At 45.4% G+C, this 24,642-nt stretch overlaps 1 protein-coding gene across 3 annotated transcripts in view; it reads right to left on the bottom strand.

Moving 5' to 3' along the window:
• Positions 1–24,642, bottom strand: part of LOC110509034 (3',5'-cyclic-AMP phosphodiesterase 4B) — a 116,142-nt gene that overhangs the window by 39,732 nt on the left and 51,768 nt on the right. For 2 of the 3 annotated variants that reach the window (XM_036966732.2, XM_090225166.1), the window contains 5 exons: positions 18,702–18,922; positions 8,226–8,426; positions 7,939–7,975; positions 7,742–7,809; positions 5,148–5,197 (listed from right to left, as the gene is read on the bottom strand). In XM_036966732.2, coding sequence (XP_036822627.2) covers positions 5,148–5,197; positions 7,742–7,809; positions 7,939–7,975; positions 8,226–8,426; positions 18,702–18,922 — 577 coding nt within the window. Of the gene's footprint in view, positions 1–5,147; positions 5,198–7,741; positions 7,810–7,938; positions 7,976–8,225; positions 8,427–16,711; positions 18,134–18,701; positions 18,923–24,642 lie in introns of those variants that run through there. The other variant, XM_090225167.1, reaches the window with a different exon arrangement.

The following is a 24,642-nucleotide window of genomic DNA, read 5'->3' on the forward strand; positions in this document are numbered from 1 at the left end:
GTGTTGAGGATCAGCGGGGTGGAGATGTTGTTTCCAACCCTCACCACCTGGGGACGGCCCTTCAGGAAGTCTAGGACCCAGTTGCACAGGGCGGGGTCGAGATCCAGGGTCTCGAGCTTAATGACGAGTTTGGAGGGTACTATGGTGTTAAATGCTGAGCTGTAGTCGATGAACAGCATTCTTACATAGGTTTTCCTATTGTCCAGATGGGATAGGGCAGTGTGCAGTGTGATTGCGTCGTCTGTGGACATATTGGGGCGGTAAGCAAATTGGAGTGGGTCTAGGGTGTCAGGTAGGGTGGAGGTGATATGATCCTTGACTAGTCTCTCAAAGCACTTCATGATGACGAAAGTGAGTGCTACGGGTAGTCGTTTAGCTCAGTTACCTTAGCTTTCTTGGGAACAGGAACAATGGTGGCCCTCTTGAAGCATGTGGGAACAGCAGACTGGGATAGAGATTGATTGAATATGTCCGTAAACACACCAGCCAGCTGATCTGCGCATGCTCTGAGGACGCGGCTAGGGATGCTGTCTGGGCCGGCAGCCTTGCGAGGGTTAACACGTTTAAATGCTTTACTCACGTTGGCTGCGGTGAAGGAGAGCCCGCAGGTTTTGGTAGCGGGCCGTGTCGTTAGCACTGTATTGTCCTCAAAGCGAGCAAAAAAGTTGTTTAGTTTGTCTGGGAGCAGGACATCGTGGTCCACGACGGGGCTGGATTTCTTTTTGTAGTCCGTGATTGACTGCAGACCCCTCTCGTGTCTGAGCCGTTGAATTGCGACTCTACTTTGTCTCTATACTGACGCTTAGCTTGTTTGATTGCCTTGCGGAGGGAATAGCTACACTGTTTGTATTTGGTCATGTTTCCGGTCGCCTTGCTCTGATAAAAAGCAGTGGTTCGGGCTTTCAGGTTTGCACGAATGCTGCCATCAATCCACGGTTTCTGGTTGGAGAAGGTTTTAATAGTTGCTGTGGGTACAACATCACTGATGCACTTACTAATAAACTCGCTCACCTAATCAGCGTATTCATCAATGTTATTATTCAACGCTCTGCGGAACATATCCCAGTCCACGTGATGGAAGCAGTCTTGAAGAGTGGACTCAGATTGGTCGGACCAGCGTTGAACAGACCTGAGCACGGGCATTTCCTGTTTAAGTTTCTGTCTATAGGCTCGGAGCAACAAAATGGAGTCGTGGTCAGATTTTCCGAAAGGAGGGAGGGGCAGGGCTTTATATGCGTCGCGGAAGTTAGAGTAACAGTGGTTCAGCATTTTTCGTCCCGGATAGCGGATTTGATATGCTGATAAAATTTAGGGAGTAAGATAAGCCTTGTTAAAATCCCCAGCTACAATGAATGCAGCCTCAGGATATGTGGTTTCTAGCTTACATAGAGTCCAATGAAGTTCATTCAGGGCCATCGATGTGTCTGCTTGGGTGGGATATATACGGCTGTGATTATAATCAAGGAGAATTCTCTTGGTAGATAATGCGGTCGACATTTGATTTTAAGGAATTCTAGGACAGGTGAGCAAAATGACTTGAGTTCCTGTATGTTGTTATGATCACACCATGTCTCGTTAATCAGATGTTTGTTTCTGTCGGTGCGATGCGTGAAGAAACCAGGTGGACCGACTCCGATAGCATGTCTCGAGTGAGCCATGTTTCCGTGAAACAAAGAACGTTACAATCTCTGTCCACCTTGTTGTCAAGAGACTGGACGTTTGTGAGTAGTAAACTCGGGAGCGGTGCGCGATGTGCCCGTTTACGGAGCCTGACCAGAAGACCGCTTCTTCTGCCCATTCTGCAGCAGCGTTGTTTCGGGCCGCCGGCTGGGATCCGATCCATTGTCCTGGGTGGTAGACCAAACAGAGGCTCCGCTTCGTCGTATTCCTGGTCGTAATGTTGGTAAGTTGACGTTGCTCTTATATCCAATATTTCCTCCCGGCTGTATGTAATAAAACTTAAGATTTCCTGGGGTAACAATGTACAGTGCCTTGCGAAAGTATTGTGCCCCCTTGAACTTTGCGACCTTTTGCCACATTTCAGGCTTCAAACATAAAGATATAAAACTTAATTTTTTTGTGAAGAATCAACAACAAGTGGGACACAATCATGAAGTGGAACGACATTTATTGGATATTTCAAACTTTTTTAACAAATCAAAAACTGAAAAATTGGGCGTGCAAAATTATTCAGCCACCTTAAGTTAATACTTTGTAGCGCCACCTTTTGCTCTGATTACAGCTGTAAGTCGCTTGGGGTATGCCTCTATCAGTTTTGCACATCGAGAGACTGAAATTTTTTCCCATTCCTCCTTGCAAAACAGCTCGAGCTCAGTGAGGTTGGATGGAGAGCATTTGTGAACAGCAGTTTTCAGTTCTTTCCACAGATTCTCGATTGGATTCAGGTCTGGACTTTGACTTGGCCATTCTAACACCTGGATATGTTTATTTTTGAACCATTCCATTGTAGATTTTGCTTTATGTTTTGGATCATTGTCTTGTTGGAAGACAAATCTCCGTCCCAGTCTCAGGTCTTTTGCAGACTCCATCAGGTTTCCTTCCAGAATGGTCCTGTATTTGGCTCCATCCATCTTCCCATCAATTTTAACCATCTTCCCTGTCCCTGCTGAAGAAAAGCAGGCCCAAACCATGATGCTGCCACCACCATGTTTGACAGTGGGGATGGTGTGTTCAGGGTGATGAGCTGTGTTGCTTTTACGCCAAACATAACGTTTTGCATTGTTTCCAAAAAGTTCAATTTTGGTTTCATCTGACCAGAGCACCTTCTTCCACATGTTTGGTGTGTCTCCCAGGTGGCTTGTGGCAAACTTTAAACAACACTTTTTATGGATATCTTTAAGAAATGGCTTTCTTCTTGCCACTCTTCCATAAAGGCCAGATTTGCGCAATATACGACTGATTGTTGTCCTATGGACAGAGTCTCCCACCTCAGCTGTAGATCTCTGCAGTTCATCCAGAGTGATCATGGGCCTCTTGGTTGCGTCTCTGATCAGTCTTCTCCTTGTATGAGCTGAAAGTTTAGAGGGACGGCCAGGTCTTGGTAGATTTGCAGTGGTCTGATACTCCTTCCATTTCAATATAATCGCTTGCACAGTGCTCCTTGGGATGTTTAAAGCTTGGGAAATCTTTTTGTATCCAAATCCGGCTTTAAACTTCTTCACAACAGTATTTCGGACCTGCCTGGTGTGTTCCTTGTTCTTCATGATGCTCTCTGCGCTTTTAACGGACCTCTGAGACTATCACAGTGCAGGTGCATTTATACGGAGACTTGATTACACACTGGTGGATTGTATTTATCATCATTAGTCATTTAGGTCAACATTGGATCATTCAGAGATCCTCACTGAACTTCTGGAGAGAGTTTGCTGCACTGAAAGTAAAGGGGCTGAATAATTTTGCACGCCCAATTTTTCAGTTTTTGATTTGTTAAAAAAGTTTGAAATATCCAATAAATGTCGTTCCACTTCATGATTGTGTCCCACTTATTGTTGATTCTTCACAAAAAAATACAGTTTTATATCTTTATGTTTGAAGCCTGAAATGTGGCAAAAGGTCGCAAAGTTCAAGGGGGCCGAATACTTTCGCAAGGCACTGTAATAAATAATACATAAAAAAACTAAATAATGCATAGTTTCCTGAGAACGCGAAGCTAGGCGACCATCTCTGTCGGCGCCGGCCGTCCCTGTCGGCCATCTCTGTCGGCCATCCCTGTCATCTCTGTCGGCCGTCTCCGTCGGCTCTGGCCATCTCCGTCGGCTCCGGCCATCTCCGTCGGCTACGGCCATCTCTGCCGGCCGTCTCTGTCGGCTCTGGGTGTCTCTGTCGGCCATCCCTGTCGGTTCCGGCCGTCTCTGTTGGCTCCGGCCATCTCTGCCGGCCATCCCTGTCGGCTTCGGCCATCCCTGTCGACTTTGGCCGTCTCTGTCGGCCATCCCTGTTGGCTCCGGCCGTCTCTGCCGGCTCCGGCCGTCTCTGCCGGCCGTCTCTGCCGGCCGTCTCTGCCGGCTCCGGCCGTCTCTGTCGGCCGTCTCTGTCGGCGCCGGCCGTCTCTGCCGGCCGTCTCTGCCGGCTCCGGCCGTCTCTGTCGGCGCCGGCCGTCTCTGCCGGCCCCGGCCGTCTCTGGCGGCTCCGACCGTCTCTGGCGGCCGTCTCTGTCGGCGCCGGCCGTCTCTGTCGGCGCCGGCCGTCTCTGCCGGCCGTCTCTGTCGGCTCCGGCCGTCTCTGTCGGCTCCGGCCGTCTCTGACGGCTCCGGCCATCTATATCGGCGGCGGAAGTTATACACCAAGCTTTCCATTTTGTATCTGTACAGTGTCTGTATCTTCATCATTGTGTTTACTTGTGGGTACTGCACCCTCCATTGGTTCGTTTCAGCATTCCCTTTTCCACAGAGTTGGTGTGGCGGTATGTGTGCCTGCATCTGCGTGTGCACACGAGGGAAGTACAATTCAACACTCCTCAGAACTGTCTTATCTTGTATTTTTTTCCTGAACGTCTACACATCTGTGGTGATAGGAAGTGCCGAGGGGCCGTATGTGGGCCAGCCTGACGTCAATGGACCTGGACAGACCCACCAAACAGGAAACCAAAACATCCCCCTTTCGCTTCATCACTTCTTCCTTCACCTTTCCATCCTCCAGCTGGGCAGAGAAACCGATTCTCCTGTCTTTCACTTTTTCTCTTTTCAGAATTTCTATCTCATCTCTGATTGTGACATCAGGGCAAGGGAAGTTTTGTGTTGTTGTTTAGTCACCACGGTTCATTTTCTGTGATTAAGACATTGCACCCTTCAACTGTAAGGGGAGCAAACCTGGGTTCAAATAGTTTGTTTTCTTTTAAATTAACATATACTTGAGCCAGTCTGGAGTGTTAAACGGGCAGCGTTTGCACTTTTGGAATGATTCCATTGGTTCCATTGAGCCAGGGAAGCTCAATGAAAACACACAGTGTTTGAAAGGAAAACGACTACAATTTGAACCCAGGTCTGGAGGGCAGCTTGTTTTTATAACCAGTGTCCATAACCAGTTACCCCGCCTTTTGGCACCAAATCACCCCGCCTTTTAGCACAGTGTTTGTATACAGTGTTTGGAGTTTGAAACGTTGGAATGGGCATCATCAGAGAGCTCACCTGACTGACAGACTCTGGTGACGGGAGGCTGGGGACCAGCAGGTGATCTCCTAAACACGGGGAGAGGAGGAGAGAAACACAGGATCTGGATTAAAAGGACTGCACACACACACACACACACACACACACACACACACACACACACACACTTTGTCTCTCGTCCTCTTTAGTGTACACTTATTCTTAAATATTTACCTTGATGGTATCTGAATGGAGTTACTTATCATTCATTACTATGAGCTCTGAGGTAACCCTCATATCCACATGTCTGTGGTCAATATTGACTCATGGTCTGAAGGACATACAACAGTCAATGACCTGGGAGTCAAACTCTGCCTTTAAAACCCGATTTTAAAACCTATTCTACAATAGGTTTTAAAGGCAGAGTTTGACTCACAGGTCATTGTTTTCAACAGGTAATAGCTTAAGTATGGAGTATTTTAGGATTTAGTATTCATTGATACAATCACTTTGCCTTGCATTCAGACAGTGGTTGTTTAAGACTCTTATATTATTGTATGTGAAGTTTTGACATATATCTGATATTACTGTGTGTATCTATACTGAACAAAAATATAAATTCAACATGTAAAGTGTTGGTCCATGTTTCATGAGCTGAAATAAAATATCCCAGAAATGTTCCAGATGCACAAAAAGCTTATTTCTCTCAAATTTTTACATCCCTGTTAGTGAGCATTTCTACTTTGTCAAGATAATCCATCCACCTGACAGGTGTGGCATATCAAGAAGCTGATTAAACAGTATGATCATTACACAGGTGCACCTTGTGTTGGGGATAATAAAAGGCCACTCTAAAATGTCACAAAACACAATGCCACAGATGTCTCAAGTTTTGAGGGAGTGTGCAATTGGCATGCCACCAGAGATGTTGCCAGATAATTGAATGTTAATTTCTCTACCTTTAACGTCCTTTTATAGAATTTGGCAGTACATCCAACTGGCCTCACAACTGCAGAGCACGTGTAACCATGCCAGCCTAGGACCTTCACATCCAGCTTCTTCACCTGCAGGATCGACTGAGACCAACCACAGCTGATGAAACGGAGGAGTATTTATTTCTGCCCTTCTGTCCTTTTATGGGGTAAAATAACGTATTCTGATTGGCTGGGCCTTTGCCCTCCCAGGCCCACCCATGGCTGTGCCCCTGCCCGGTCATGTGAAATCCATAGACTAGGGCCTAATTAATGTATTTCAATTCACAGATTTCCTTATATGAGCTGTAACTCAGTAAAATCTTTGAAATTGTTGCGTTTATATAATTTTGTCCAGTATATCATACACTTCTCATACACACACACTACAATATACACTGAGTGTACAAAACATTTGCAACACCTTCCTGATATTAAATTGCACCCTCTTTTGCCCACTACCATACGCCGTTCAGAGGCACTTAAATAGTCACCCTCTGAATGGCACACACACACAATCCATGTCTCAAGGCTTAAAACTCCTTCTTTAACCCGTCTCATCCCCTTCATCTATACTGATTGAAGTGGATTTAACAGGTGACATCAATAAGGGATCATAGCTTCTTTCACCTGGATTCACCTGGTCAGTCAGTCTATGTCACGGAAAGAGCAGGTGTTCCTAATGTTTTCTACACTCAGTGTATGTACAGTAATATCATATCTGTCGATATGCTTTACCAATTCATATACATCATAACTACTTGGATTTCAACATTACAAGTACAACAGTACACATGCTTGGCAGCGATACAAACTAAGACACGTTTTGTACAATCAATCCTCATGAAATAAATTAAGAAATAGCTTAAAGTAACACGTTTTGTTCAATCATTCCTTGTAAAAATAAGACATGGCTTGTGTTTCAACATAAAGTATGGTGGTGTGGTGTCTGTGGTGTCTGTGTTTCAACATAAAGTATGGTGGTGTGGTGTCTGTGGTGTCTGTGTTTCAACATAAAGTATGGTGGTGTGGTGTCTGTGGTTTCTGTGTTTCAACATAAAGTATGGTGGTGTGGTGTCTGTGGTGTCTGTGTTTCAACATAAAGTATGGTGGTGTGCTGTCTGTGTTACAACATAAAGTATGGTGGTATGGTGTCTGTGGTGTCTGTGTTACAACATAAAGTATGGTGGTGTGGTGTCTGTGGTGTCTGTGTTTCAACATAAAGTATGGTGGTGTGCTGTCTGTGTTACAACATAAAGTATGGTGGTGTGGTGTCTGTGGTGTCTGTGTTTCAACATAAAGTATGGTGGTGTGGTGTCTGTGGTGTCTGTGTTTCAACATAAAGTATGGTGGTGTGGTGTCTGTGTTACAACATAAAGTATGGTGGTGTGCTGTCTGTGTTACAACATAAAGTATGGTGGTGTCGTGTCTGTGGTGTCTGTGGTACAACATAAAGTATGGTGGTGTGGTGTCTCAGCATGAAATCAACTGGACCCAAGTGCCACCTAGTGGTTGGCTGAAGCCTTAACACCCAAAAGGTTCATTCTGTGGCACACTGGTGACACCAAGTGACAAGTGTTGGTGAAGTATTTAAATATTAGTACAGGTGCACAATCATACGTCACATCCCTATGACAAAACAACAACTGTAGGAACACTTACTTGGAGGTACATTGTACATTGGTCAAGGTGGTGAAGTTGTTCCGTACCGTGCGGAGACTGGCAAGAACCTAAAGCCAGAGCACATCTAACGTTCACTTACATGTGATCATTCCAAGGTCATTTAAAAAAAATAATACAATCCATACGTTTCTGAAAATCTATTTCCATGTAGAGTCACAAGTAGAGAATATATTTACCTGAGCAAAGGGGGTCACAATCAGGTCTTCTCCATGCCTGAAGAACAGCAATCAACATGGGATAAACAGTGATTCAATTATAAACCCTGAAAAATCCCTCAAAATAAATGTCTTTGCTAATAAAAGCCATTGGTTGGATAGTAATAAAATGTGATTACAACCAACCACTTTTCGCTGGGATTCAACAGGGTTGAGTGATATGAGTGAGCTAAGCATATACGCATTGGAACAAGATGCAAATCTATTCCAATACAGTATATTTGTCAGGACGTGTCAAGCGGACTCACAGTTCTCCGACGATAGAGGAGTTCCGGGACAACTCGCGAGACTTGGGCGACAGGTCGTAGTCCGAGTCAGAGCGGTAGAGGAAGGACTCTCGGCGCTGCCCGTGGGCCCCCAGGTTGGGGTGCAGGACCAGGCCGGAGCCAGGGGACGCCTGGAGACCCGAGGGGCTGCAGCACGCAGACGGGCCATTCTCCACATCGAAGCTAGGACACGGGAGAAAGAGAAATAGACCTATTTTAGGCTTACACACAGCAGAGACTCACAGAGTAAAGTACTGTAAAATTGTCCAGTGGTAATTTGTCTTGGGTTACTTAACCAATCAGGTCAGGACAAAATAATAACTTAACCAATCAGGTCAAGACAAAATAATAACTTAACCAATCAGGTCAAGACAAAATAATAACTTAACCAATCAGGTCAAGACAAAATAATAACTTAACCAATCAGGTCAAGACAAAATAATAACTTAACCAATCAGGTCAGGACAAAATAATAACTTAACCAATCAGGTCAAGACAAAATAATAACTTAACCAATCAGGTCAAGACAAAATAATGACTTAGCCAATCAGGCCAGGACAAAATAATGACTTAGCCAATCAGGCCAGGACAAAATAATGACTTAGCCAATCAGGTCATGACAAATGAGATTTCCAGTAGTCTGATCAGATAAATTGGCTGTTGTTCTATGGATCAAGGATCTTTTCACTACTACAGCATCCTTGTTGTGCCTATACCTCTTAACAATATATGATATTTAAATAGCGCTTTTCAAGGACCCAAAGGTCTGTGAGGTAGAGCCATATACAGCATAACACTATTTATTCAATGGTCTGAGGATTCAGTTGTGGGGACTGGGGAGGCAGATGAATTACGGGGATTGTGACTGGATGGACTCAACACCCATCCCAATATTTGCCCAGCAGCATTCACCCCCACCGGTATCCCTATGTTTAGGATTATCCATATCCCAGGGAGGCATTTCCTACCCCCACCTCTCAGCAACCATGAGATCAGATCAACATAATGGATGTCAAATACAGTGTGTAAGAACACACACGTAGAAGCCCACCAACACACAAACCTACGACCCGATGCACACTCAAAACCCACAGACACACGGCACACGCACGGACACATCCACAGCACGCTCTTCATTTTACACTAAACCACAGCATGTTACATCGGCTGTAAATGTGTAAATATATTCAGATTAACATTGAAAACACACAGAGGAATACACCAGTTCAAATGTCCACCAACGTAGCTGTTTTTTCCTTATTGTGCAAAGGGGATCCCATTTGAAATAACACAATCAGGATTCATATTTTCCTGAAAATCTACCAAGTTTCAATACCGGGAATAATTTAAAACAAAGATATGGTCACTACGCCAGGGTTGTCCTCAAATAAGAGGGGCGCTGCGCCACTATGAAACGACTTCGGAGCAAATCAAACGGATATTTTAGTGATGATAGAGTAACTGTCTTTGAACGCCAATTACATTGTTGTGAATTGCGAAACAGGCCGTTCATAAAATCCCGAGAGTTATCATGTTCCTCAGTGAATTCAGCGCATTTCAGATGTAGGCTATTTCGAAAAACAGAGCGTTGTCGAATCATACAAACTTTGTAAAAGCAGTCAAACAAAAGTCAAATGACCAAAGTTGCTAAACTTGCTAGAAAACCTCCAGCGAATTAAAAAATATCTCTCATGAATAACGGGCAGATGAAGTGTGAACCTAGTTTAAATATCAAGGCATCTTAACGGGGGAAACACTGTTCAAATAATATCCATATCTATTCTCTCATACAGTTTGTTGATCACCGAAGCTCTCGTATCCGCAGCAAGAAGAGACAGCCGAAAGAAGCGGGGGAAACGTTATAGCGGTTCGACATGAATAGGAAAGAGATGTGTTTTGATAATGCTGCCTATGGATTACAGAATGAAGTTAGGAATTTTCATGCGAGACCGGAGTCGGGAATTGGGGTTTCAGTGGGATAGGGGACTGGATATAAAATAGTCTAGGCTCTAGGACACGAGAATATATCATTTCCCCTCGTGCCTCTGAATTATGACAAGAGATGACTATGTAGGGAATTGCTTAGGCCTATCAAATGTGTGACTGTCTGAAGAGTCACAATGACAGCTAAAAAGAGGCACACGTTATTTTATAGGCTATACGTGGGGGTTTCATGTAGGGTTTACCAACTGCATTCGGGTCTCGTGTGCAGTCCAGCAGTGTTAATTATGTGTGTGCTTTGCATTTATGGTGACTGTGTGAACTAAATACGCTAGGCTAAACGCTTCCATGCTACAACCTGTCTGGATATTGTGCCATTTATTTATTTTTGCTAATCTGCAGCTGTGGATGTTTTTGTATTTTGTGGAATTGCATTAGATCTTGTCATTTAATTTTTTTCAGGAAATGTGACGTTTTCCCGGGACAGTCCCAGGATCCCGGTTACCCTACAACACAACCATTCTACAAACTATCACACACCTAGAAAAAAAATATGAAAGAGAGAAAATAAGAAAGTCACCTGGTAGTGGAGGAGGGGGCTTAATTAGGGACCTCGCTGAAGTCAAAGTGCACTCTGCTGCTGTGACAGATAGGAAACCTGGTGTACATCGTTTCCCCTGCACCTCCTCCTCCCTCCTCCCCAAGGCACCTCCTCCCTCTCCCCTACACCTCCTCCTCCCTCATCATCTCACTGCTCCTCCTCCCTCTCCCCTGCTCCTCCTCCTCCTCCCTCCACACCCCTCCTCTGACCAAACACACTCACACACCCCTCTCACCACACACACTCTCACACCCCTCTGACCACATACACTCCCCTCTGACCACACACACTCTCACACCCCTCTGACCACACACACCACTCTGACCACATACACTCACAAAAACACACCCTGCCACTGAGTGCCCTATCCCTGACCAGAGGCCAACTGTGTGATGGCACAAGATTAGCTTGTTCAGAGGTAGATCTGGCTGGACTACAGAGGATAGACTGTCTCTTCTTCTGTTCCTGTAGTCAGCGCAGTCATCTGACTCTTGGTTCCACTGTGTGTCTAAATTGCATGACAGTATACAATGGAACGTTACACAGTTACTGGTATCACAAGCAAGACAGAGAGTGATTAAAAGAGAGAGAGTGCCAGAAAGAGTACGGAGAAAAAGTATGATGACGCTCCCCACCCCCTCCATAGTTGACGCTCCCCACCCCCTCCATAGTTGACGCTCCCCACCCCCTCCATAGTTGACGCTCCCCACCCCCTCCATAGTTGACACTCCCCACCCCCTCCATAGTTGACACTCCCCACCCCCTCCATAGATGACGCTCCCCACCCCCTCCATAGTTGACGCTCCCCACCCCCTCCATAGTTGACGCTCCCCACCCCCTCCATAGTTGACGCTCCCCACCCCCTCCATAGTTGACGCTCCCCACCCCCTCCATAGTTGACACTCCCCACCCCCTCCATAGTTGACGCTCCCCACCCCCTCCATAGTTGACGCTCCCCACCCCCTCCATAGTTGACGCTCCCCACCCCCTCCATAGTTGACGCTCCCCACCCCCTCCATAGTTGACGCTCCCCACCCCCTCCATAGTTGACGCTCCCCACCCCCTCCATAGTTGACGCTCCCCACCCCCTCCATAGTTGACGCTCCCCACCCCCTCCATAGTTGACGCTCCCCACCCCCTCCATAGTTGACGCTCCCCACCCCCTCCATAGTTGACGCTCCCCACCCCCTCCATAGTTGACGCTCCCCACCCCCTCCATAGTTGACGCTCCCCACCCCCTCCATAGTTGACGCTCCCCACCCCCTCCATAGTTGACACTCCCCACCCCCTCCATAGTTGACACTCCCCACCCCCTCCATAGTTGACGCTCCCCACCCCCTCCATAGTTGACGCTCCCCACCCCCTCCATAGTTGACGCTCCCCACCCCCTCCATAGTTGACGCTCCCCACCCCCTCCATAGTTGACGCTCCCCACCCCCTCCATAGTTGACGCTCCCCACCCCCTCCATAGTTGACGCTCCCCACCCCCTCCATAGTTGACGCTCCCCACCCCCTCCATAGTTGACGCTCCCCACCCCCTCCATAGTTGACACTCCCCACCCCCTCCATAGTTGACACTCCCCACCCCCTCCATAGTTGACGCTCCCCACCCCCTCCATAGTTGACACTCCCCACCCCCTCCATAGTTGACGCTCCCCACCCCCTCCATAGTTGACGCTCCCCACCCCCTCCATAGTTGACGCTCCCCACCCCCTCCATAGTTGACACTCCCCACCCCCTCCATAGTTGACGCTCCCCACCCCCTCCATAGTTGACGCTCCCCACCCCCTCCATAGTTGACGCTCCCCACCCCCTCCATAGTTGACGCTCCCCACCCCCTCCATAGTTGACGCTCCCCACCCCCTCCATAGTTGACGCTCCCCACCCCCTCCATAGTTGACGCTCCCCACCCCCTCCATAGTTGACGCTCCCCACCCCCTCCATAGTTGACGCTCCCCACCCCCTCCATAGTTGACACTCCCCACCCCCTCCATAGTTGACGCTCCCCACCCCCTCCATAGTTGACGCTCCCCACCCCCTCCATAGTTGACGCTCCCCACCCCCTCCATAGTTGACGCTCCCCACCCCCTCCATAGTTGACGCTCCCCACCCCCTCCATAGTTGACGCTCCCCACCCCCTCCATAGTTGACGCTCCCCACCCCCTCCATAGTTGACGCTCCCCACCCCCTCCATAGTTGACGCTCCCCACCCCCTCCATAGTTGACGCTCCCCACCCCCTCCATAGTTGACGCTCCCCACCCCCTCCATAGTTGACGCTCCCCACCCCCTCCATAGTTGACACTCCCCACCCCCTCCATAGATGACGCTCCCCACCCCCTCCATAGTTGACGCTTGGTGTCAAGTATCAAAGGTGATAAGACGTGACATAGCAATCCTAGAAGTGATTAGACAGGGTCGTGTTTCTCCACCGGGGTTGTGTTTCTCCACCGGGGTCGTGTTTCTCCACCGGGGTCTCAAACTATCAGGCTGACACACTGCCTTTTGTGGGCCCCATGACAACTGAAAGACTGACGTTGGCCCCCAGGTCATGAGATCCCTGCTTTAAACAAAATGTGTCCATCATTATGATACAGCAGTGGAAAACCAAGATGCTCTTCAGAAGGAAGGAGGGATTGAGGTACTCTGCAGTGTCCAACCAGAGAGGTGAAGTAGAGGGGAGTAGGGAGAGGGACAGGTTAGCAGACACTCAGTAAAGGGTCATGGGCCTTGGGCCAAGCACAGCCAAAGGGACTATTTTTATGAAACCCCAATGACCGGGTTTATTCAATGCAGTCGACTCCTGATAAATGCACATGGATAAATGCACATGGATAAATGCACATGGATAAATGCATTGCTATTCACCAGTCCCAATTGAAATAACGAACCCGAACCCAGTGCCTTAGACCGCTGCGCCACTCGGAAGGTAAGATTGAACAAACAATCCCCATGCTTTTGAATGTGCCGCTAAAATATACAATCTGTTTCTATTAGCATTTCTACGGCTGTGACATGTGGTTGTCTCACCTAGCTATCTTAAGATGAACATACGAATTGTAAGTCGCTCTGGATAAGAACGCCTGCAAAATTACTTAAATGCAAAACATTTAAAGATGCACTATGCAGAAATCAATCCGCCATTTCCTGGTTGCAAAAACGTAAATAGTTCGACTAATTTCAGTTTGTGACAAAACAAGCAAGTATAGTGTAGAGTATCACTGAATCATCTAAATCGCTGTGAAATATATTTTCCATAACAAAAACATTGTATTTTCAGCTGTTTGAAGCTGGTGTACAAAACCCAAAGTGAAAGACACAAAAACAAAACCTAAAACGGGAAGCATAGAAATGGCACACATAGAACAGATATACCCCATTCTTAGACTTGCTTTCAATTAGAATGATAGATCTATAAGTCACATTTCTATAATAATAACAAGAACCAGATATGTGTTTCCTCCAAGAATGATGACAGAAATGTTAATGAGCAAACCTGTATGATTTGTAGGCCAGGTTACAGATTCTGAGGTAATGGTTTCGGTTCACATTTCTCCTGGAACTGGTATATCCTCCTCCTGAGGCAAACATTGTTTCAACAGTTGGTCCCATTTCACATAATTACTTATCAGTCGAGGAATAAGTTGCTTAAAAATGACTCTTTTTTTTTAGCCTTTGTTCGTGTCATTTTGGGGACCCCATACTACACAATGACGTTGAGGAAGTGGTTTGCTATTTGGGGTGTTTCTCAAAAATGTGAAATCCCAACAACAAAAGTGTCTGGACCCTTCTATAACATGCCATTTAAATCCAAAATAGAGATTTGGTTGTAAAGTAACTGTCCAGTGTCTCCACATTTCTATTAAATATGACCTATAATTTATTACAATATTAGTGAAATACCTTTCCATCCAAACGTTTTAATGAACTACACTGCTCAAAAAAATAAAGGGAACACTTAAACAACACAATGTAACTCCAAGTCAATCACACTTCTGTGAAATCAAACTGTCCACTTAGGAAGCAACACTGATTGACAATAAATGTCACATGCTGTTGTGCAAATGGAATAGACAGGTGGAAATTATAGGCAATTAGCAAGACACCCCCAATAAAGGAGTGGTTCTGCAGGTAGTGACCACAGACCACTTCTCAGTTCCTATGCTTCCTGGCTGATGTTTTGGTCACTTTTGAATGCTGGCGGTGCTTTCACTCTAGTGGTAGCATGAGACGGAGTCTACAACCCACACAAGTGGCTCAGGTAGTGCAGCTCATCCAGGATGGCACATCAATGCGAGCTGTGGCAAGAAGGTTTGCTGTGTCTGTCCGCGTAGTGTCCAGAGCATGGAGGCGCTACCAGGAGACAGGCCAGTAACTCAGGAGACGTGGAGGAGGCCGTAGGAGGGCAACAACCCAGCAGCAGGACCGCTACCTCCGCCTTTGTGCAAGGAGGGGTAGGAGGAGCACTGCCAGAGCCCTGCAAAATGACCTCCAGCAGGCCACAAATGTGCATGTGTCTGCTCAAACGGTCAGAAACAGACTCCATGAGGGTGGTATGAGGGCCCGACGTCCACATTTGGGGGTTGTGCTTACAGCCCAACACCGTGCAGGACGTTTGGCATTTGCCAGAGAACACCAAGATTGGCAAATTCGCCACTGGCGACCTGTGCTCTTCACAGATGAAAGCAGGTTCACACTGAGCACATGTGACAGAGTCTGGAGACGCCGTGGAGAACGTTCTGCTGCCTGCAACATCCTCCAGCATGACCGGTTTGGCGGTGGGTCAGTCATGGTGTGGGGTGGCATTTCTTTGGGGGGCCGCACAGCCCTCCATGTGCTCGCCAGAGGTAGCCTGACTGCCATTAGGTACCGAGATGAGATCCTCAGACCCCTTGTGAGACCATATGCTGGTGCGGTTGGCCCTGGGTTCCTCCTAATGCAAGACAATGCTAGACCTCATGTGGCTGGAGTGTGTCAGCAGTTATTTCAAGAGGAAGGCATTGATGCTATGGATTGGCCCGCCGGTTCCCCAGACCTGAATCCAATTGAGCACATCTGGGACATCATGTCTCACTCCATCCACCAACGCCATGTTGCACCACAGACTGTCCAGGAGTTGGCGGATGCTTTAGTCCAGGTCTGGGAGGAGATCCCTCAGGAGACCATCCGCTACCTCATCAGGAGCATGCCCAGGTGTTGTAGGGAGGTCATACAGGCACGTGGAGGCCACACACACTACTGAGCCTCATTTTGACTTGTTTTAAGGACATTACATCAAAGTTGGATCAGCCTGTAGTGTGGTTTTCCACTTTAATTTTGAGTGTGACTCCAAATCCAGACCTCCATGGGTTGATAAATTTGATTTCCATTGATCATTTTTGTGTGATTTTGTTGTCAGCACATTAAACTATGTAAAGAAAAAAGTATTTAATAAGAATATTTCATTCATTCAGATCTAGGATGTGTTATTTTAGTGTTCCCTTTATTTTTTTGAGCAGTGTATTTTAAAAAGCAGCTTTCTTGTGTTGGAATGGTGTGGGTGGACCCCAACAACAGAATGGTGTGGATGTACCCCAACAACAGAACGGTGTGTGTGTATACCGGCCCAGCTCAGACAATGAGACAGGATGCCATACATTGACAAGCATTTTCGAAAAACTGTCTGTTTGAGATACAAGTTTGAGGTGGGTTTTTAAAAAAGTGTTTTGAAGTGTTTTCTCCAATTGAATATCTGGCCACATATATGAGTACAAGACGAGACAACAACATTAGTTGGCTATGACTCAACAGTACATAAACTTTTAAAAGTGATATTTTCAGCAGACATGAGTTGCTTAAACGTGACAGAAAGGGTTAAACGATGACCCTGACGTGACCAGGGTCCATGCTATATGCTATACACACATCCACACAACTTCAGGGCCTTACCAGGTGTGGTCCACAGTGAAGCGCCTGTAACGGCGCTTGTTCACCACCTGCTTACGAAACAGTCTCGGGGAAATGTGGGGTGAAATGCTCGTCCTCTTATCCAATACGGTATTCACACGGGAGTCTATATTCTGTTCCAGCTCTGTTTTGTCCCCATGAGCCTCCATAGCCAGGATCTTGGTTTAGAACAGAGTCCAGTTCACTCGGTCCCAATGAGTGGAGCTCAAGTGTGAGGCTACAGGACACGACGCACCACTGAGGATACAGGACACGATGCACCAGAGAGGATACAGCACACTACACAACAGAGAGGATACAGGACACGACGCACCACTGAGGATACAGCACACTACACACCAGAGAGGATACAGGACAAGACACACCAGAGAGGATACAGGACAAGACACACCAGAGAGGATACAGGACAAGACACACCAGAGAGGATACAGGACAAGACACACCAGAGAGGATACAGGACAAGACACACCAGAGAGGATACAGGACACTACACACCAGAGAGGATACAGGACAAGACACACCAGAGAGGATACAGGACAAGACACACCAGAGAGGATACAGGACACTACACACCAGAGAGGATACAGGACACTACATACCAGAGAGGATAAAGGACACTACACACCAGAGAGGATACAGCACACTACACACCAGAGAGGATACAGGACAAGACACACCAGAGAGGATACAGGACACTACACACCAGAGAGGATAAAGGACACTACACACCAGAGAGGATACAGGACAAGACACACCAGAGAGGATACAGGACACTACACACCAGAGAGGATACAGCACACTACACACCAGAGAGGATACAGGACACGACACACCAGAGAGGATACAGGAAACGACGCACCAGAGAGGATACAGGACACGACACACCACTGATGATACAGGACAAGACACACCAGAGAGGATACAGGACACGACGCACCAGAGAGGATACAGGACAAGACACACCAGAGAGGATACAGCACACTACACACCAGAGAGGATACAGCACACTACACACCAGAGAGGATACAGCACACTACACACCAGAGAGGATACAGCACACTACACACCAGAGAGGATACAGGACACGACGCACCAGAGAGAACAAAACAAGGTTCTTCTGACAGCTCTAGTTGGCAGACCTGTTTGGCCAGCTCTTCTCTATTATTCTGTCAGGACTTCAAGGATTCGCCAGGGGGGACACTCTGTGCCTCTCCCGCCGTCTTTTCCTTCACTCCTTCTCTCTCAAGTACTCTCTACCTACCTACTCTTTCTCTGGTTCACTTAAACAATCTCTACCCATTTTCCCTCTTCCATACAGTCCCGTCTCTCTCTCTTTCCATTCAAGCCCAGAAAGTGACCTTTGTAAGGTCAACCCCCTCTGTAGTACACAGTATTGAAAATCATACCATCAGTATTTTGAAATACCCCGGTATGCAGAACATCGCCAAAGACTAGAATTCAGCAGGCACCACAAATGGCATTTAGAGCCCTTTATCTCCACCCAGTGGTTGTTGGATGAAATTGCACTTTGCTGATACAATGTCCAGAACAGATATATATTTTATTTTATATAACCTTTATTTAACTAGGCAAGTCAGTTAATAACAAATTCTTATTTACAATGACGGCCTTTTCCCGGCCAAACCCTAATGATTCTGGGCCAATTGTACGCCGCCCTATGGGACTCCCAATCACGGCCGATTGAGATACAGCCAGGAATCGAACCAGGGTCTGTAGTGACGCCTCCAGCACTGAGATGCAGTGCCTTAGACCGCTGTGCCACTCGAGAGACATGCTGCTAGGATTCCACCAACACATATTATACCTTAGTATAGAGTAAGATTGGTTCACCAAAACATGAACATAGAATGCTCTAATACAGACAGGAGAAAACACGTTGGGTTTAACCTCAAGTAAGGAAGCACAACTTGAGTTCTCCAGGACTGCAGTGTCTGCTAGTTTCTGACCTAACCTGTCGGGGTCGGCGTGGATGATGTTGATCTGTGGCAGTGGGTGGAAGGGCAGGGTGGTGGGCCGGGCCATGGTGTCCCCCTCTGGCGCACGGCTTAGATCCCTCTCCGCCTGTCGCCATGACAACGGGGGCAGCTGTAGCGTGCCCGAGTGACGCCTGCGGCCCCGGCAAAGGTCCACTCCAAGAGTGCTGCCGAACACTCCCGGGGTCTCATTGGTGTCCTGAAAGGCAAAGGTTGAGAGAATGCTAGTAGAAAGTTGATAGAAGGTTATGGCTAAAAGCAAGAGGCAGTAGAGATGTTGAAAGAAAGCTGATGTTGAACTTAGAGGGTTATAAGATGAGGGGTTGACAGAACTATGGTTATAGCGAAGACTAAAAGTTATGGGAAAGCTGACAGAATGTTGATACATAACTTTGATAGAAGATTATGTCTAAGATTCAGTGGACATAGATGGGACTACAAAAAGGTTCAGTGGACATAGATGGAACTACAAAAAGGTTCAGTGGACATAGATGGGACTACAAAAAGGTTCAGTGGACATAGACGGGACTACAAAAAGGTTCAGTGGACATAGACAGAACTACAAAAAGGTTCAGTGGACATAGATGGAACTACAAAAAGGTTCAGTGGACATAGATGGGACTACAAAAAGGTTCAGTGGACATAGACAGAACTACAAAAAGGTTCAGTGGACATAGATGGAACTACAAAAAGGTTCAGTGGACATAGACAGAACTACAAAAAGGTTCAGTGGACATAGATGAGACTACAAAAAGGTTCAGTGGACATAGATGAGACTACAAAAAGGTTCAGTGGACATAGACAGAACTACAAAAAGGTTCAGTGGACATAGATGGGACTACAAAAAGGTTCAGTGGACATAGACAGAACTACAAAAAGGTTCAGTGGACATAGACAGAACTACAAAAAGGTTCAGTGGACATAGATGGAACTACAAAAAGGTTCAGTGGACATAGACAGAACTACAAAAAGGTTCAGTGGACATAGATGAGACTACAAAAAGGTTCAGTGGACATAGACAGAACTACAAAAAGGTTCAGTGGACATAGATGGGACTACAAAAAGGTTCAGTGGACATAGATGGAACTACAAAAAGGTTCAGTGGACATAGACAGAACTACAAAAAGGTTCAGTGGACATAGACAGAACTACAAAAAGGTTCAGTGGACATAGACAGAACTACAAAAAGGTTCAGTGGACATAGACAGAACTACAAAAAGGTTCAGTGGACATAGATGGAACTACAAAAAGGTTCAGTGGACATAGACAGAACTACAAAAAGGTTCAGTGGACATAGATGGGACTACAAAAAGGTTCAGTGGACATAGACAGAACTACAAAAAGGTTCAGTGGACATAGACAGAACTACAAAAAGGTTCAGTGGACATAGATGAGACTACAAAAAGGTTCAGTGGACATAGACAGAACTACAAAAAGGTTCAGTGGACATAGACAGAACTACAAAAAGGTTCAGTGGACATAGACAGAACTACAAAAAGGTTCAGTGGACATAGACAGAACTACAAAAAGGTTCAGTGGACATAGATGAGACTACAAAAAGGTTCAGTGGACATAGATGGGACTACAAAAAGGTTCAGTGGACATAGACAGAACTACAAAAAGGTTCAGTGGACATAGACAGAACTACAAAAAGGTTCAGTGGACATAGATGAGACTACAAAAAGGTTCAGTGGACATAGACAGAACTACAAAAAGGTTCAGTGGACATAGACAGAACTACAAAAAGGTTCAGTGGACATAGACAGAACTACAAAAAGGTTCAGTGGACATAGACAGAACTACAAAAAGGTTCAGTGGACATAGATGAGACTACAAAAAGGTTCAGTGGACATAGATGAGACTACAAAAAGGTTCAGTGGACATAGATGAGACTACAAAAAGGTTCAGTGGACATAGATGGGACTACAAAAAGGTTCAGTGGACATAGATGGGACTACAAAAAGGTTCAGTGGACATAGATGGGACTACAAAAAGGTTCAGTGGACATAGATGGGACTACAAAAAGGTTCAGTGGACATAGACGGGACTACAAAAAGGTTCAGTGGACATAGACAGAACTACAAAAAGGTTCAGTGGACATAGATGGAACTACAAAAAGGTTCAGTGGACATAGATGGGACTACAAAAAGGTTCAGTGGACATAGACAGAACTACAAAAAGGTTCAGTGGACATAGATGGAACTACAAAAAGGTTCAGTGGACATAGACAGAACTACAAAAAGGTTCAGTGGACATAGATGAGACTACAAAAAGGTTCAGTGGACATAGATGAGACTACAAAAAGGTTCAGTGGACATAGACAGAACTACAAAAAGGTTCAGTGGACATAGATGGGACTACAAAAAGGTTCAGTGGACATAGACAGAACTACAAAAAGGTTCAGTGGACATAGACAGAACTACAAAAAGGTTCAGTGGACATAGATGGAACTACAAAAAGGTTCAGTGGACATAGACAGAACTACAAAAAGGTTCAGTGGACATAGATGAGACTACAAAAAGGTTCAGTGGACATAGACAGAACTACAAAAAGGTTCAGTGGACATAGATGGGACTACAAAAAGGTTCAGTGGACATAGATGGAACTACAAAAAGGTTCAGTGGACATAGACAGAACTACAAAAAGGTTCAGTGGACATAGACAGAACTACAAAAAGGTTCAGTGGACATAGACAGAACTACAAAAAGGTTCAGTGGACATAGACAGAACTACAAAAAGGTTCAGTGGACATAGATGGAACTACAAAAAGGTTCAGTGGACATAGACAGAACTACAAAAAGGTTCAGTGGACATAGATGGGACTACAAAAAGGTTCAGTGGACATAGACAGAACTACAAAAAGGTTCAGTGGACATAGACAGAACTACAAAAAGGTTCAGTGGACATAGATGAGACTACAAAAAGGTTCAGTGGACATAGACAGAACTACAAAAAGGTTCAGTGGACATAGACAGAACTACAAAAAGGTTCAGTGGACATAGACAGAACTACAAAAAGGTTCAGTGGACATAGACAGAACTACAAAAAGGTTCAGTGGACATAGATGAGACTACAAAAAGGTTCAGTGGACATAGATGGGACTACAAAAAGGTTCAGTGGACATAGACAGAACTACAAAAAGGTTCAGTGGACATAGACAGAACTACAAAAAGGTTCAGTGGACATAGATGAGACTACAAAAAGGTTCAGTGGACATAGACAGAACTACAAAAAGGTTCAGTGGACATAGACAGAACTACAAAAAGGTTCAGTGGACATAGACAGAACTACAAAAAGGTTCAGTGGACATAGACAGAACTACAAAAAGGTTCAGTGGACATAGATGAGACTACAAAAAGGTTCAGTGGACATAGATGAGACTACAAAAAGGTTCAGTGGACATAGATGAGACTACAAAAAGGTTCAGTGGACATAGATGGGACTACAAAAAGGTTCAGTGGACATAGATGGGACTACAAAAAGGTTCAGTGGACATAGATGGGACTACAAAAAGGTTCAGTGGACATAGATGGGACTACAAAAAGGTTCAGTGGACATAGATGGGACTACAAAAAGGTTCAGTGGACATAGATGGAACTACAAAAAGGTTCAGTGGACATAGATGGAACTACAAAAAGGTTCAGTGGACATAGACAGAACTACAAAAAGGTTCAGTGGACATAGATGAGACTATAAAAAGGTTCAGTTGACATAGATGGAACTACAAAAAGGTTCAGTGGACATAGATGGAACTACAAAAAGGTTCAGTGGACATAGACAGAACTACAAAAAGGTTCAGTGGACATAGATGAGACTACAAAAAGGTTCAGTGGACATAGATGAGACTACAAAAAGGTTCAGTGGACGTAGATGGAACTACAAAAAGGTTCAGTGGACATAGACAGAACTACAAAAAGGTTCAGTGGACATAGATGGGACTACAAAAAGGTTCAGTGGACATAGATGGGACTACAAAAAGGTTCAGTGGACATAGATGGGACTACAAAAAGGTTCAGTGGACATAGATGGGACTACAAAAAGGTTCAGTGGACATAGATGGAACTACAAAAAGGTTCAGTGGACATAGATGGGACTACAAAAAGGTTCAGTGGACATAGATGGGACTACAAAAAGGTTCAGTGGACATAGATGGAACTACAAAAAGGTTCAGTGGACATAGATGGAACTACAAAAAGGTTCAGTGGACATAGATGGGACTACAAAAAGGTTCAGTGGACATAGATGGGACTACAAAAAGGTTCAGTGGACATAGACAGAACTACAAAAAGGTTCAGTGGACATAGATGGGACTACAAAAAAGGCATTTAGTGTCATTGCTTCCATATTATGTTACATGAGCATATACTGCTTTGATAAACCCAAACCAGCCACTACGTCAACACATTGCAGAGGACATTCATTCAAGGGAATACATTGACTATTCCATTGGATGTCAAATCCTAACATTTAGCCAGTTCCATGCACATAGCACTAGGGGGCAGTCTATGACCTACTGTGAGACTACAGTATTCTAAACTCCCATGCACATAGCACTAGGGGGCAGTCTATGACCTACTGTGAGACTACAGTATTCTAAACTCCCAAGACATACAGGAAGTGTTGATATTTTTACAGATAATATATTCATACTGGTCATGTTGGGTACAGAGAGTACTGAATTTTAAATGTTTCCTTCAATGCTTTGAGGTCAGGTTCTCTAAAAAATAAATGTAATATAATTTTTCTTTAGAAAAATGTTTTCCTAACACAATGACCAATTTCATTACAAAAGTCAACACACACACACATTTACATGATATTTATAAACAAAATAACAGTCTCAATTTGGTGGGGATTCTTTTTCTTCTATTCAAAGATCATTCAAAACAGCGACACTGATTGAACTCGGAGGCAGTATTTATTATAGACGGTGGTGTGTGTGTGATGAGGGGGTTGATGGATGCAGTACGTGTGTGTGCAGGTATGTGCACCAGTGGAGGCTGCTGAGGGGAGGACGGCTCATAATGATGGCTGGAACAGAGCGAATGGAATGGCATAAAACACATAGAAACAGTGTGTTTGATATATTTGATACCATTCCACTAATTCAGCTCCAGCCATGACAACGAGCACGTCCTCCCCAATTAAGGTGCCTCCAACCTCCTGTGCTGTGCACGTGTGTGTCTGTTTCGATGTTATGCCGTCAGATAGGTTGTCTGATGCGTTTCTCTGTAATGGTGGGCAGTAAACAAAGGTGGTTTCAGCTAGCGGCTCCTGACAGAGTGGGGTTATACATCACCCTCTGTTATATATTCACTCCGTCCAAGTGGAACTGAAGCAGGGATACGGCCAAATAAACAAAGGAGAGGGATTGAGTGAGAGATAGGTGTGGCGGTGTTTGGGGAGAATGAGGGGGGTGATGAAGAGAGAGTGTGTGTGTTTGAACGCCCACGTGTCCTGCATGCAAGATGTATTACGTATGCAGCGCATGTCCGTAGAGAGAGAGAATATAGAAGAGAGAAAGAGAGAATAAATGATAGAGATAATGAATAATAAAGATAAGAGAGAGAGAAAATGAATGAGAGAGAGAGAGAGATAATGAGAAAGACGAGAAAGAGAGATAATGAATAATAGAGATAAGAGAGAGAGAAAATGAATGAGAAAGAGAGAATAAATGAGAGATAATGAATAATAGAGATAAGAGAGAGAGAAAATGAATGAGAGAGAGAGAGATAATGAGAAAGACGAGAAAGAGAGATCATGAATAATAAAAAGAGAGAATGAATAAGAGAGAAAGAGAGACTGAACAAGTAGCAGAAAGAAATAAGTAGGATGAATTCCCAACCCAAGCCAATCTCAGCCCTGCTTAACATCCCATTGTAAATGGGAGAAGAAACAGCAGAGCCACTGGGTGGGCCT

This window comes from Oncorhynchus mykiss, chromosome 28 (genome assembly GCF_057628025.1).
Source record: "Oncorhynchus mykiss isolate SJ-2025 chromosome 28, ASM5762802v1, whole genome shotgun sequence".
Classification (NCBI taxonomy): Eukaryota; Metazoa; Chordata; class Actinopteri; order Salmoniformes; family Salmonidae; genus Oncorhynchus; species Oncorhynchus mykiss.